The following is a 17,010-nucleotide window of genomic DNA, read 5'->3' as shown; positions in this document are numbered from 1 at the left end:
ACGACGGATGCATCGTTGATCGGATGGGGAGCACACTGCGACTCCCTCACAGCTCAGGGCCGTTGGCCTCCTTCCCAGAGGGAACATCATATCTACCACTGCTAGCGGTTGAGAATGCAATAAGAACTTTTTCACAATTGATCGAGGGCCTAAACGTCCTGATCGCGACGGACAACACCACGGTGGTGGCGTACATCAACAAACAAGGTGGGACAAGGTCTCATCCTCTGAATCGATCGGCACTCAGGATTTGGAACTGGTGCATAAAGAGAAATACTCACCTGACGGCGACCCATGTAGCGGGCAATGAAAACATCTTCGCGGACGCCCTCAGCAGGTCTTTCCACGTCGACCACGAATGGGAGCTCGATACCGAAGTAAGAGACGTTCTCTTTCGGTACTGGAGCCTCCCTGCTGTCGATGTCTTCGCTACCGAAGAAAACGCAGCTTGTTCCAGGTTCTGCAGCAGAGCAGGAAGAGGAAAGCACTCGCTAGGAGATGCTTTCACCAGAACCTGGAAAGGAAATCTTCTTTACATCTTTCCTCTGTTTCCACTGTTGACGAAGGTGCTGGCCAAAATCCAGTCGGACAGGTCGGACTGCATCCTTATCACACCGTGGTGGCCTCGACAGACGTGGTTCTCCACGCCCTTCGACTGTCGGACGGGAATTATATCAGACTCCCGCCGATACTGACACTGTTGTCTCGACATCAGGGCAGGGTTCGACACGCAAACCCGTCGACCGTCAAGATGACGGCATGGAGGATATCATCCACTCCTCCTCTCGTATCAAAGATTTAACTGTAGACCATATATTTTTGGCATCACTAAAGCCTTCAACAAGAAAATCTTATGCGGCAAAGTGGCAAAGATTTCAAACTTTTGCCTTGGAAAACGATCAAGCACCTGAATCTTGCCCTTTAGCGTTAATCCTCTAATACCTACTGACACTTTATCAGCAGGGACTCGAACTCACTTCCATCAGAGTTCACTTAGCAGCTATTACGTCTTTCATCGAGGCATGATTGGTTTTACACCTTTTGTGCATCCAACATCGAGGAAATTTTTAAAAGGGCTTAAAAAATATGATACCGACAGTAAAGAGTATCGTTCCACCATGGAGCCTATCAGTGGTGTTACAGGCATTGACAAAGAAGCCCTTCGAGCCCATGGCCTTATCTGACCTTAGGCTTCTAACATTCAATACTGTCTTTTTAGTAGCCATCACTTTTGCTAGACGTGCAAGTGAGCTTAGAGCTCTCAAGATAGTTGCTCCTTACACTATCTTTCACAAAGATAAGGTTGTGTTACGCACAGACCCTGCCTTCTTGCCTAAGGTAGTGTCAACTTTTCATCTGTCCCAATATATCACTCTACCAGCTTTCTTTCCGAATCCTACATCACCTGTAGAGTCTGCTTTACATACACTTGATGTAAGGAGAACTCTTGCCTTTTACAAGGCTAGGACAGGGAATTTTAGAAAAACAAAGCAATTGTTTATTTGTTATGGGGAGCCTTATAAGGGACTCCCTGTTTCATACCGGCGTCTGTCACGCTGGATTGTAGAGACAATTGAACTTGCCTACTCTATCTCTAAACTAGAACTGGTGAAACCTGTGACAGCTCATTCTACCAGAGCCGTCACAACATCTGTGGTTTTCGGCAAAGGTGTTCCTTTGACAGAAGTCTGTAGAGCTGCAACGTGGTCCACTCCATCCACGTTTGTTAGGCACTACAGTTTGGGCACCCGTGCGAGGCAGGACTGCTCATTTGAAGGACAGTGCTCTCGGAGATCTTCAGATGATGCACCAACCCACCTCCAAATATATGTCAGCTTGCTACTCGCCCATATGTGTGATGCATAGAGACCACGAAGAAGAAATGCAGGTTGCTTACCTGTAACTGTAGTTCTTCGAGTGGTCATCTATGCATTCACACAACCCACCCACCATCCCCACTTGGTGGTGTGAGACTTATAAATGACACAGTTATATGTGGAATGTACTTGTATTTTATTTACGCTCATGTTTATGGGGCACAATGTCGGACTCCTGTAAACTGAGGTAAGGGCGGGAACCCCATGGACATGCACGGTAGCGTGGGGGAGGGGTTCCCGCCAAAAACGTTCCACTCAGCTATAGAAGGTTCCGGTCTGGTCTCTGCGCAGGCGCAAAGCCCATATGTGTGAATGCATAGATGACCACTCAAAGAACTACAGTTACAGGTAAGCAACCTGCATATCTATGTGACAGCACCATTTAAAATAACAACAACAACAACAATGTTATGATTTTGTTGAATATTTATTAGCCTAATGGTTTCAGGCAAACTCCTTCTCTGCAAAGAAGTACATGGTTGTATTGCTTTACAAGTCAAACTTTACTAAGCTTCTGCCTGCTGCATAGCAGCTTTAATTTAGTCAAACAGTTGTCTTTAATGAGCCATATTATTAACCAAATTAAAGGCCTGCCACATTAAAGAAAAAAAGAACACGTGTTTTCCATCAGCCACAGTGAAGCAAAAAGCAGATCTATGTAGTTTTCTCTTAGTGTAGCTTGTATTAATTACATACACGGTGTGATGGAAGCTACTGACGAAAGGGACCCCTGATGGGTAACAGCCAGGCTTTGTTGCTAGGCTACTTAATACTTTATAATGCTTCAGTGGGTTAGTAGATCAAAGAAGCTGGATGTAGAACTTCCAAAGAGTGGCACATTTGATACAGAAAAAGTACGTATTTGTCAAGATTGAGGTGCCAAGGAACTTTAAAAGTATTCTCTGTTTAAATTATTTTCAGCATGTAGAAGAAAAATATTTTCACTGCCATATATCCTCAAATGATGGTCTTGCTTCATAGAATCATAGAATAGCAGAGTTGGAAGGGGCCTACAAGGCCATCGAGTCCAACCCCCTGCTCAATGCAGGAATCCACCCTAAAGTGACAGATGGTTGTCCAGCTGCCTTTTAAAGGCCTCTAGTGTGGGAGAGCCCACAACCTCCCTAGGTAACTGATTCCATTGTCGTACTGCTCTAACAGTCAGGAAGTTTTTCCTGATGTCCAGCTGGAATCTGGCTTCCTTTAACTTGAGCCTGTTATTTCATGTCCTGCACTCTGGGAGGATCGAGAAGAGATCCTGGCCCTCCTCTGTGTGACAACCTTTTAAGAATTTGAAGAGTGCTATCATGTCTCCCCTCAATCTCCTCTTCTCCAGGCTAAACATGCCCAGTTCTTTCAGTCTCTCTTCATAGGGCTTTGTTTCCAGACCCCTGATCATCCTGATTGCCCTCCTCTGAACACTTCTAATGTTTTGCTTCTAATGTTTACATCTGCTAGTTTGGACTTGTAGCAGAAATTCTCCACATGCTTCAAGTATTTTCTGTGTAGATTGAAAGCTTGAAGTGGTGCTCAAGCAGATGACACTGAGTATGACACAAGAACATTTCTTCACATTCAGCTGGCAGAAGAACAGGTAGCGAAGGGTTACGTCCTCCTCTGGCAGAAGGCAGGGCCAACTAAAATTGACTTCTCTTCTGGAGGGAAGAGACTTACCAGTTCTCTGGCTCTGCCTTTGAACAGAGAACAGTGTCTCTCTGCTGCTTTTGAGCTCTAGTCAGTGTTTTCTCAAAGTAGAGTTTTTCTACTTCTCAGTGTTCTTTCTTTTCTCCAGATGTCCACGTGTTCTGGCTGGTCTTGTTAGCCAACTATTTTTTATTTATTTTTTTGTATTCACTAGCTGTGAAATACAGTCTTGCTACATTTCAAAATAGATAACCAGTTTCATTAGGATGGGCACAACATTGAAACTGCAGTTGAGATTTTGGTAGATCTAGGGTTGACCTTCTTCTAGATCATTCTGCAGCCTTCTATACCATTGACATTGACAGTAAGGGCTTGTAGAACAGGTGTTTGTAGTACTTGGAACCAGATTTGGAACTAAATAAGTGTATACCATAAATAAAGAATTTGTGAGTTTAAAAAACAGTGATTCCCTTTAATGTTATACTTCATTCTTTGTAATGTCAGTTTTTTCATTTTATCTTAGTGTAAGGTTTTGGCTTTTGCCTTTCACTGGTGAAAACAAATTTCCGTAAACCACATGTTGTAACTTTAACTTTAGATCATGGAGTAATAGAGAACTCTAATCACAGGTTGTTTTCTACATTTGATTTCATTCCTGAAATGCAGGAATAGAAAAATTGCCTCTCTTCCCCTGCACCTCCCTGTGACACACTTGTTAACTTTGCCTTTAAAACCAAGCTATTATTTTGAAAATGTAGTATTCAAACCTCTAAACTTCATAACAGGAATATGATGAGGAGTGGGCTAAGAAGATTCAGAGTGAGAAGTTCAGATGGCACAACTCCCAGTGGCTGGAAATGGTGGAAAGTCGGCAGATGGATGAAAATGAGCAGTACTTGTACGGGGATGACCGCATTGAGCCCTATATCCATGAAGGGGACATTCTGGAAAGACCTGATCTTTACTACAATGCTGGTAAGGCTTGATATAAATTACGACATACCTTCCAGCACTACACAGGCTGTCTGCAGCCACCTCACGCACCCAATTTCATAAACAGGTTCATGCCAAATATTTCTCTTAATAATGCCATCTATTCAGCATGTTTCTATGGCACAGATACTAGACTAGTTTTCTTTATATAATGCTATGACTACATTTTCCTGCTAAGCAAATGAGTATACCTAATTCTTAGCATGAATTAGATCATAACTTAATATTTAAGCCTGTATTAGAGTAACCACAGAATTTAAGTAGTAATGTTGATGAAAAATAGGTTTTGGGAGGGAAGTGGCCACATGTGATTGTAGCAGGCTTGTTATTAGTGTGCTTCTGTGATAGGTTGGAGGTGGCTTTTTGGAAGAGTGGGCAGAGCATATTCGTGATAATACTACCAGTACTATCCTTAGTAGTGCCAGCTCCTACAGAAATTAAGGGAAAAGCTTAAAGCATGGGATTTTGTAAGAACCCGAGAATAATTTTCAACATTTAACAGTTGCTATACAAACTGTTCTTCAGTAATTAAAACCCAAAAGAAAGGAAAAACAAGCACAAGCAGAAAATATGATTTTCCAGAGGTTAAGCGAGGGAGGATTTCTTTGTGTAGAGGCCATACTGATACTTCCACAACCTATGCATATACCTCTATATTTAATCTAAATTAAATTGCTTTTCACCAATGTATCAAAAGCAGACATTAAGATAACTGATTTCCTGGCACTGCTCCCTCCTGCCCGCAATCCTTTTTGGCGCCAGGTCAAGACCTTTCTCTTCTCCCAGGCATTTTAAGCAGCATTTAATAACGTTAAGTTTGTTTTTAATGGACCCCAGAATTGTTGTTTTAAATGGATACTGTTGTTGTTTTTATACTGTTTTTATGTTTTTCAAAATTTTTGTGTACTTTTAATGTTTACTATTTTTAATTGTTGTAAACCGCCCAGAGAGCTTCGGCTGGGGGGGCGGTATATAAATGTAATAAAATAAATAAATAAATAAATAAATAAATCCCCCTATCTCTCAGCACAGAGAAAGGCAGATGGGGGCAGGGCTAAGGGTGGTGGCTCTGCCTTAGTACCCCAGTAATGGAACTGTAACCTTGGCCGTGGTTGAGTTGTTTTTGAGCACCTGTTTCTGCAGTGGTTTCCAGTGTCTGTTGTTCTTGTAGGAATTTGGCAGTATGGCCTGGTTTGCATGTCACTTTAAGCCATGGTGGTTTATAAACTACTCACAGTAGTTTATCAGCTACTTGTATCCCCTCCACAGATCGGACAAACAAGCTGCTCTACATAGCTAGTTTTTCCCAGCCTTTTGCCCCATTCTCCCTCTACACTCCTCCCGCTTGGGCAGGTGGCAGCAGTGAACTCTTGGAAGTTTGTGGGGTCGGGACAAAACCTCCTACACAGCTCCCCCTAGTAGCCATCATCATCATCATCATCATAAATTTGTTTGTTTGTTTACCCGTCTCTCCCTCTGGATCGAGGCGGGGTACAACACAAATAAAAGCACCATAAAATACATACAACTAATTCAATCGTTTAAAACCAGTGCATCATTAAAAGCAGCACACCATTGAAACGGGCATCTTAAAATTCAACTGGGTAGGCCTGCCGGAAGAGAGCAGTAAAAAAAAAATTGGTGCACCAAAATGGGGGTGGTGCAAATAAACCCTTGGAGAGTTGAGGGATTGGGAAAAGATTTGATACACGGCTTCCCCCACACCTGGGAGGCAACTGTTGCACCATCAAAACACTGCACGGTTACACCCAAAGGAGTGAAAGCCCCATGTGCACCAAAAGGGGTGGCATAAATAAACCCTTGGAAGTTTGCAGGATTGGGACAAAACTTCACACACAGCTTCCCCCCATAGGGAAGCACCCGATGCCCCACCAAAATCCCTGCCAATTTGCAGTACTTCAGTAGCACTAAATCACAATTGCAATTGGGCAATTGGTGTTTTCTAATGCTCTTTATTTTTGCCTTGTACTACTTCATTTTTTCAGGGGCGGTTTAGAGCTTTTCTCATTCATTTTCTGTAACTCACAGCTAGGCAGATCTAGGAACAGAAATTTTCCAGGTGGAGCAGAATGGTGTCTGCAGTTTTGACCGCTCTTGCAAAGGGACTCTATAGGTGCTCTTAAAGCCACTCTTTAAGCCACTGTGGAGCAACAGACAACATGATAAACCACCATGGTTTAAATAAATCTCACTGCAGACCATGGCTTATCAGAGTGGCTTATTTTGGCTGAATAAGCCACCCTGTTTGGAGGAAAATGCTCCCAGAAGACATAATAAAGCCACAGTGGTTTATAAGCTAATGGGCCTATTCAGACAACACACTAAGCCAGGGTTATGCCGCTAACCTTTTTGCAGCAAATGATTAATGAGCATGTTTAAACGTAGCCACCATGGATAGGAATGGTTCACATGACACACTAAGCCCTGATGTTTAGCTCAAAATGCTTAACTACCATGGCTTAGTGTGTCATTTGAACACGGTCAATGTGAGTAGCTTATACACCACCAAGGCTTATTGTGATGTGCAAACCCAGTCTGTATTAATCCTGTACTACGCATAGTGATTCAGACCACTTCTGCTTGTTGTTTCTCATCATGAACAGTACTGTGAATGCTCCATTCCGCCCCTTCCCGCACATCAATACTTTGTGTAATCTGTATAGTGAGAATTACTATTTCACTGTTGACATTTGTGGCTGCTTGTGTTGATAACTTCTAGAACTGGATTTCTATAAGTTTGCAAAATTTACATAAGGAGGTCTTCAACTGGTAGGTCGTGAGATCAGTCCAGATGGGTCACAGCAAAGCTGTTGCCACTATGTTGAGCATGGAGAAAATTGTGAAAGTGGGTCCTGTATTGTGGGTTGGGACTCCAAGGTGGGTCTTGGGTCTGGACCAATTGGAGACCACTGATTTAGTACATACAGATTTCCCTTTAAAGAAAAAGTAGAGAAAGGTAAGTGTAAGGTTTCTGGGATTTCTGTTCAAACACGTATTTATAGGATGGTCAATAAAAGTGAGGAATCACTTCTCTTCAGCTGACAATATGCTTTTTCACCACAGTATGTCAAACTGGTGCAACTAATAGCAGATCCATGTGGAAATGCAGACCAGGCAGGTCATACACTCATATCAAAATCCATTTGCTTGTTGTGACAAAATATAGGGCAGACAACCCCCTTGTTTCAAAGCAGTGGCATCTTTCTTTCAGCACAGCCAACAAAAAGAAAAGGAAAGTCTCCTCAGCCCCCTGATGTTATGAATTGCTCCAGAAGTACCACTCTCAGCCTCTACTTTTTCTATTCTTATAGATGGACTGATAACACATGATGGAGCAGTGAGTCCTGATTTCTTCAGTGATTACCACCTTCAAAATGGAGACCTTGTGGGTCAGCATCCTTTCTCTAGCAGGTAAATTACTTCTAGAAAGGGCTTAACTTATATTAATGAGAAGATCACAAATTACTGTTTGTTCAGTCCTTGATTCGTACATTTCCAAACACAAGTTTCAGGGCTCAATCCTTTAATTGAGATTAGCCAGCTGAGGGGCCATAGGATTTGGTGGAAGCTCCGCTATCCCAATGGAACTTGAGATTTGCTCCTTACACAAACGATAGGCTGGGGAAACAATCCAGACATGCTGGTGGAATGGCCGAAATGGGATGGAGTTGTGGGTGACACAGGAGAGAAGCATACTTATGCCATATCCTATACCCCATCAGTCCATGGCCACACCCCATCAATGGTACAGCTTTACACTCACCCCAGACCTGGTGCAAGAAATTTCCCTCTCATTGATTGGGCCAGTCCATCAGGCAATCTACACGCGAGACTTGGTCATGTTGGTTGCCAAGAGAAACGGTGGGCCAAAAGGGCTAGTACCATTGTGGTGTTCAGTCTGCCATATCCCTCTCTTCTTTCTCGTGGGCTCTGTGCATCACACATATGGGCTCTGTGCCTGCGCGGAGCTCATTTCGGGTGGGAACCCCCTCCCCCACCATCCTCTCTTTTGCCCCTGTCATGACTGTTTTTGCAGAAGACATGCGGGCTTGGGTACACATAAGACACAGCAGCCATTCTGCCAGCATGACAGCATTGGCTTGGTTTGCATCTGACTCTAACCCATGTTTTCTTTAATCCATGGTTTGTTGCCCTACCCAGGGTTTGTCTGGCAGATGATTAAACCCCCACCCCGTATCCTATTCCTTTGCAGCCCCATAGTACTGGCATGTAGACCGGCTGGTTTTTTTTTACTGCTCTTGCCCACCATCTCTGTAACCTAGCAAAACAATCCATGAATGACAAACAATTCTGGATCCACACATAACAATAATCCATAAACAACCCGTAGTTTGCAATCCAACAACAAACCATGAGTTCTCTTTCTGGGTTGTTCGTGATTAACAAATCATGGATTGTTAGCATAGCTGGCATGTTTGACAAGCAATCATATTTTGTTGTATGCTTGTGGCCTACAGGAAACATAATGCTATGGCATTGTCATGTCCATGTTTTAAGCCAAAAAGAATTCTGACTTTAAGATTTATATCAGCTTATTTTTTTTCTTTAACTCTTTTAATTGTGCAAGGATTTCATTTTCACCGATTTTCTCGCTTGTTTTATTTAGCTTCCATTTCCCAAAGTAGCTCTTGTAGTGAAGGTATTCACTTCATATCTACTTATACACTCTGTGTGTGTGTGTACACCTATATCCATAAGATATGCAGTATAGTGCAGAAGTCTTACCAGTGTAAAGTACTTCTGGTTATAGGGTTGCTAATTTTGCTCCTTTGGTCCATCCAAGGGAAATTATGTAGAATAAAACATCAGCTATTTCTATTTCATACCAACAGATTCTTTAATATTCTTAAATGGTGAAACCGGGTTTTGCATGTTTTTTTGGTTTCCATTTGAATGTGGATGGTAACAATCTACAGTGCATTATTTTCTGACTGCTCACCCATGTTCTGCGGTCATACATATAACTACACACAACTAGGTTTAGACCCAAGTGATAGTGCATGGAATACAGTGGTGGCAACTATTAATTTTTTATAAGTTATACTGTACTTATATTGTGTATCATACACTTCCATTCCAAGGATATTCAGTGATTTCTGAGGAAATGTAGTAAAATGAAGTGATATTCAGCTTTTAGCATTTGAACATAATGCATTTGCTTCCCCTTTCCAGGAAGAGCTGAATTAGATTTTATTAGCAAATTGGGCCTATAACTCAGTAGTTACGTTTTATTAGTGTATCACACATCAGCATTAGCAAACTGTAAATCTGACTTCAAGAACAAGAAGTGGTCTCTGGAGAGGCTTTGAAAAACTGGAGTTTCCAGAGGAAAAATGTTTTAATCTGTTAAAAAGTCTGTCCTTAACAGGCAAATATAATGCCCTCTTTCTCTAACGTTCAGACTACGAGGGCCATTGCTTATATAGCCAAAATGGCATTGCAAGTGTACAAGAGGAAGGTATCAGCAGATATCGGGGAACAGTTTGCAGAATTGGGGGTGGAAGCCTAAGGGGGGCAGAAAAGCCCCCCAAACAGTCCAATGAACACTGGGCATGCTCAATGGGCATAGAATGCTGACTGGATGTTTGGGGGTGGGGGGTGGAATGGAGTGGCTGGAATCCTGAATAGGAGCACCCCATATTGCAACGTTTTAGTGCAGGTCTCACTTGTATATGTTAATAACGAATTAAATTCTGCAAGTGCCACCACTCCTTATATGGGCAAAACTGTACCATCCACAAACAGTGGGTAGATATCAGCAGGCTCAGGGGAACCTTGAGACTTGCAGAAGAACAATACATCTTAAGAAAAAGGAAACCTAAGTGGGTGAACCCACTCCCCAAACTAGAGCTGAGCCAAAATTTCTCAAACATTATTCTGATATATATTTATTCACCTCTTTACAGAATGTTCTCACTGTTTGTTGTTGTTGTTGTTGTTATTTTTGGTGGCAGCAGCCATTTTTCCTCACAACACCTCAGTATTATGCCAGGGCTGGGTCAGTGTGGAGGACGTAAACTAGTAGACAAGCTGCCAATGCAATTGCTGTGGTTTTACTTGTAGTAGCAGCAGTGACAGCAACAAAAGAAATTGGTCTGGGTGCCACTGTGATACTGCCACTGCTAATGATGAGCCCCACCCTGACAAAATATTGGAGAATTTCTTTTCACCCCGGGTGCAATTATCTGCTTGATTTTTCTGCCCAGAAATAGGTTGGAATAGTCTGAAAAGCCATTTGCACACAAGACTACAAACACAAGCATGCTTAGGGAGCATGGAATGCTGACTGTCTGTTGGGAGAGGAAAAAGGGAAATCTGAGGGGTGGGGGATAAAATGGTATATCCCAGAAGGAGGCATAGCTGATTGGCCGGAATACTGAACAGGAGCATTCCACACTGCAACATTTTGTTGCAGATCCCACTTTTGAATACACCAAATCTGTATGTCAAGAGGACAAAGTCTTGGAAGCTGTTTTCTCCCTCTCTGGTTCCCATGACAGTTCTTTATGACCTCAGAGAGAGGGAAGGAAGTTGGCAAGCACTGATTATCGTTTTGGTTCCTTCCTGATTCTCCCTTCAATTCAGGGCTGTGTGGCAGGCGACTCCTCCTTGGCCTTTTCTATTTTTTTCTCAATGGATCTCAGACTACACCTATTTCATTTTTCCCTGGCCATGAATATTTATTTGGTTTCCTTTTCTTGCTCTGGAATGAACTGCAACTTCTTGGGAAAGCATACAGACATCTGTACCACTTTTGTACCAAACCTTCATCTGTCTACGCCAGTGGCACCAACATCAGCTTCCGCAAAGCCATCCCATGCTCAGTTACTCTTAATTGTGCTATTGATTTCTATAACAATTGGGCTTGCAATCTAGTAGTTATATTAGTTTATTACACATCACCATTATCAAAACTAAAAAGTTGCCTTTTGTATTTCTTATGCCACAGAATGTATAATAATACTTCACATTTTCCCAAGGATCTCACTTGATCTTCTTTACTCAACATTTGTAATACAAAATGCCTTATTTGAGAATACCATTAAACCAATGGAATGTTTCTTAAGAGACTTATGCATATTGACCAGAGAATGTACAAAATGTAGTTGAGATATAAACATCCCCCAAGGCCAATTGGAGATTATGCATAGTGCCTGGAGAATGTACAAAATGTTGTGAAGGAATGCACATTCCCTAAGGCTTGTTGAAGTGTATGTATATTTACCAGAAAATGTGCACAATTCCACAGAGTACATGCACATTTTCCATGGGGCATGGTGAATGTGTGCAGTGACTGGTTACTATGCACGTTTAACTTTCAGAGTACTACACCTGCCTTTTTTTATCTTTGCTCAAATATATACAGTATGTATTTTGTCTTCTTTTCTCATATGTATACACATACATATTTGAGATTTCACTAGACCATTCACTAGCTAGGGAGCTTCGGCTGTTGGGCGGTATAATGCAATAAATAATAATAATAATAATAATAATAATAATAATAATAATAATAATAATATAAAAATGCAATAAATAATTGTGGTTTTTATATTTTGAGGTTGGGCTACATATAAATTTGTTTCCAGGGGTAAGTTGGAGAATCCATAGCTCCTTCCTCATGGTCTCTGTGCATCACACATTGTGAGCTCTGTGCCTACCCCTCTGTCAACTGTCCTATTGCGCATGCTCCCAGGATTCCTGCCCTACCCTCAGTTCTCTTTTCACTGCCGCTGCTGCATGTCGGGAGCTTTCCTCCATAGAAGAACTTACATTATCCTTAACGCTGAGATTTCTCTTTTCCCCTTTCTCATTTCTTTCATCTCTTTCACCTTTTAAAAAAATGTTTTTAGTATTAGGCTTCACGTTTCCTCCTTCAACTATCCAACTCTTATAATGTTGGGCTGCAATTGCCTCTATGGCACAAAAGGCACTCTTTAAAACTGTTCCTGTTGTGGCAGTAAGCAGCCTTTATCGGACGGCCACACTCTCTGTCTCCTTTGTCTGGGAGACGCACAAGTGGTTGAGTCTTGTGGCCATTGCATGAAACTCTCCAAACAAGCTCATAAAAACAGATCGATTGGATCGCCTTAAGGCAATACTTTGGAAAAGAGCTTTGGAAGCAGTGGATCCCCCTGGACCAAATTGAGGGCATTCGCCGCCTCCCTCAGGGCGCACAGTGGCTCTAACCATGGGTCAAGTGGACCCCCCTCCCCCACAATCACTCACAGTTTCTGCAGCAAAAATGCTGGCTAAGAAGGCTAGAGAACTAGCTAGAGTCTTCCGATGCCCATAAGAAGAAAAAGAAGTCCAAAGACGCACCTAAGGAATCTGACCACGTTCAGTCATGCGACCCAGCACCACAGTCGCCACCACCATCTTTGCTGTCTACTACTCCTTTGATACTGACACTTCTAACGATACCGACATGCCCTGGGCCCATCAATACCAGCCTTCTCAGCCTCCATTTCAGAAGGAGAAATTAGGGACTCTCCGCCCTCTCAGGAACTAGTCCCCCCTGGCACAGCAGATAGCCATTTTGAGGGAGTCCTCCCCACACTCTGACAGGGAGTCCCCTCTTCAGTTGTTGAGGCCCAAACAACCCTTGTATTCCCACCATACCCAACATGGCGCATATGACCGCACCTCTATTCGTGAGCGTTCCTGGTCTCCACTCCGTGATTGGGACCGATGCTCAGACTGGTCCATACTCGGATCCTACTCTACAGACTGGCAACATTGCCGAGACCTGGCTCGCTGTTTCCAGGGTGATCAATATCACCCTCCGGGATCGTCCAAGTACCTAGCTCCCTCGTCAACCATCTCAAGAGCACCGTGTGAGGATGCCCTGTTGATCCCTCCACCAGTACGACTACGCTCAGCTTCATTGCATTGAAATTGCAGTCCTCCCTCAACCACACCTGGTTTGGACTGCCATTGCTTCCTTTGCCATATCCACAAAGGGGACATTCACCTAAACAGTCAAAAGAAGACTATGGGGGGGCGGAGCTTGGCGGCCATGCGGCTGGTAAGAGTTTTTTAATTCTCCAACCGGCTATGCCGGAAAAGTCAATTATCTCTTTTTAAAAGGGCATAAATCTCAAAGAAATACGATGGAAAAGGACTATGAATATTAACTGTTGACGTTGCTGATAACGGTGCAAAGTTGAAAGGAGTTAAAAGTGAGATTTGAAGCGGCTGAAGGAACGTCTCTGGAAAGTGAAACCAACTGCTGGGTACTGGAAAATGTACGGCAGCTAATGGTTTGTTTTTTGTTAGAGACGTGGACTTGATTTATGGTGAATCTCACTTTTATTGGAAAGCGAAGAGTTGTAAAACACTGGCTCTATAGACTGAAAGTAATTCAGGCACAGACTGACTGACGGACGGTGTACTAAATTGAGCTCAAGGGGGGGAGATGGACTGCAGTTTTGGAGAGTTTGCTGCGTTTGGTGGGGAGATGGCTGTTTGGTGTTGTCGGGACTGTGTTTATGGTTGTTTCGGTCTCCCCCAGTGAATGCTATCTTGATGTGTGGTGGAATTCCCCCCCCCCCCCCGAGAAGAAATAGTCCGGCAGAAGGGGAACCGGGTGTTAAGGAGAAGATTCATGCCCTATGTCGAATATAAAAAGAAAGATTAAAGAGGAAATTGCAAAAGTTAAGTGGACAAAGAAACGACCCAGTAATCATAACTTACCCTATCTGGAAGGATTGGCTTCGGAAGAAGAGCAGGAACATACAGACACCGTAATAGAAGAGAAAATGGCCGAAGGTGGAAAAACAGCTGGCAGCCAGCCAGCTACCTTACCTGAAATCAAGAGTGTTATTGCAGAAAACAATGCAATCATTTTTTAAAAAATGGATCAGCAAACGGATAAATTAGATAAACGGATGATTGTGTTAGCTGATAAAATTACGCAGAATGTCAAGGCTATAAAGGATTTGGAGGCAGGAGCAGACCTGACCGAGAAGAGACAGGAGGCTTTTGAAAAATCGTCTAATGTGCAATTCCAGGACCACGAATTACGGCTGATAGCCTTAGAAGATCAAAACCATCGTTCATCACTTCGCATAAAACATTTAATTCAAACACGAGAAAATCTGCGAGATATAATCTTGAAGTGGTTTAAAGAGATGATGCCTGATTTGTAATTAGAGAACTGCAACTTGGACCGTGTCCATAGAGTGGGGGGGGGGGGCAAAATTACAAAGGAGCTACCAGAGATATTTTGGTGAAATTTGGCAATTATTATAAAAAAGAGCAAGTTATGAAGAAACTGAGAGCTATGGCCCAGCTACAGTATAAAGGCAAATCAGTGCAAATTTATAATGATCTTTGTCAGCACACACTGAATTGGAGATGCAGTGTCAAGCCAATAACTGAAATATTAGTGAGAAAAAAAATTACATATTCGTGGGGTTATCTGGTTTTCTTAAGATTTACATATGGTAGGGGGGAGCACAGAGTAACTTCTTTGGATCAGGGTAAGGAGTTGTTGAAGAACTTGGGTCTGTATGAGGAAGCAAGTGTGATGGAAGCAGGTGGGGGGGAGATGAGGCTGGGGCATCTGGAATGTAATAGAATTGTTAACTGGATGAGATAATTATGAGATAATTGTAGATAGAAATGTTAAACATAAAGACCTTGCCGGCCAGGCGCAGCACTGCCTCCCCCCCCCCCAAAGTAGATGGCTGGAGTATTAGACTTACGGGGATTTGGGGGGGGAAAGAGGTGGGGGGAGGGGAGGGGGGAAGGGGAGATGGTATGGGTTAGAATAAGGGGATTGAGGGTTTTGTTATGGTGTTTCTGTTTTTATGTATGTGAATTTGAGTTTCAGAGCACAAGGGATCGGAAGAGACATCAAAAGGGTGAATATGGATAAAAAAATAAAAGTATCAACACTCAATGTTAAACGTTTGGGGGCAGTCGTGAAAAGGAGGAGAATAGAACAAATGTTTAATAAGGAAGGATCTGACATTATAATGATGCAAGAAACACATCAAGGGCTCGAAAATGTAAATATGATAAAAAATCAAGTGGCTAGCTTATTATGAAAAGTCATTGGGGACTTCAAAAAAAAATGGAGTGGCCACTTTGATTTTAAAAAAAAGTGGATTTATATTAGAAACCATAAAAAAGGATGAGAGTGGTAGATATTGTTAGAGCAGTGCGACTGTGGAATCAGTTACCTAGGGAGGTTGTGGGTTCTCCCACACTAGAGGCATTCAAGAGGCAGCTGGACAACTAACTGTCAGGGATGCTTTAGGGTGGATTCCTGCATTGAGCAGGGGGTTGGACTTGATGGTCTTGTAGGCCCCTTCCAACTCTGCTATTCTATGATTCTTTGTTAACTTTTCATTACAACTAACGTATGCTCTAAAAGTCCTTGGGTGGAATCATAATATGTGCTCGAAGGACCAATGTTTTTTGTCTGATTGCTCCCTTTGAAGAGACCAGGCCTTGATTACTAATCAATAAAGCACTTTTGAACCCTCTGTCGCTGGAATGGTGGAGTCATGCTTAAGGGCTGTTTGGATCTCGTCCTTGGGTGAAAAGAACATTGATCTAACAATATCTTATGATAAAAGGTAAAATTGAAGGAAAGGCATATACATTAGTTAATGTTTATGCCCCAAATGAGAGACATAGAGAGTTTTTTATAAAATTATTTAAAGAAATAGAAGAATTCAAGGAGGGGTATGTTATCTTAGCTGGGGATTTTAATATGGTTATGGATAATAGATGGGACAGGTCAAACCCCACTAATGTTGAAAAGAGGAATGATATTACCATATTGAATAAATTAGTAAAAGAAAATGATTATGTGGATTCTTGGCGTTTACTTAATGGGGCTAAGCCTGGGTTCTCATACTACTCCCCAGTTCATCATACATACTCCAGGATAGATCATATATTTGTCTCAAAAGGTTTTGCAACTAAGATTTGTAAAATGGAAATGGGGGTAATAAAGGTAACTGACCACGCATTGTTAAGTTTAGAATTTGCAATTAAGAAGAATTATAAAGAGGCGTATAGGTGGAAATTGAACACAAAGATATTGAAATATAACAAAGTGGTAGAAAAAATTCAGAGGGAATTGTCAGAGTCCTGGGAAATTAATGAAAAGGGAGGAACAGCTGGGTCAGTTGTCTGGGACACCATGAAGGCTGTAGTAAGAGGAATCTGTATTAGAGAATGTGTAATTTAAAAAGACAACAGCATGCAGAGCAGGAGAAGCTAGAGATAGAAATTAGAAGTTTGGAGGAAGAATATTGGCAGGGTAAAAATAAATATAAATTATTAGAAATACAAGCTAAGAAGAAACAATTAGAAAATTTAAATTTAGAGGAGGTTCACAAAAATTTAATGTACATGAAAAGGGAGTATTTTGAAAATAGCAATAAGAATTCTAAATTACTTGCCTGACTCACACAAAAGGAAAAAGCGAGAAACG

At 42.2% G+C, this 17,010-nt stretch overlaps 1 protein-coding gene across 2 annotated transcripts in view; it reads left to right on the top strand.

The window, feature by feature from the left end:
* KIFAP3 (kinesin associated protein 3) overlaps positions 1-17,010 on the top strand; it is a 112,157-nt gene that overhangs the window by 73,753 nt on the left and 21,394 nt on the right. For both annotated transcript variants that reach the window (XM_063133506.1, XM_063133498.1), the window contains exons 18-19: positions 4,307-4,496; positions 7,847-7,946. In XM_063133506.1, the coding sequence (XP_062989576.1) occupies positions 4,307-4,496; positions 7,847-7,946 (290 nt within the window). The remainder of the gene's footprint in view (positions 1-4,306; positions 4,497-7,846; positions 7,947-17,010) is intronic.

The sequence above is a fragment of the Elgaria multicarinata genome, chromosome 1 (assembly GCF_023053635.1).
Source record: "Elgaria multicarinata webbii isolate HBS135686 ecotype San Diego chromosome 1, rElgMul1.1.pri, whole genome shotgun sequence".
Taxonomy (NCBI): Eukaryota; Metazoa; Chordata; class Lepidosauria; order Squamata; family Anguidae; genus Elgaria; species Elgaria multicarinata.
Note: the sequence above shows the minus strand (reverse complement) of the source record. Positions and strands in the feature narration are given on the sequence as shown.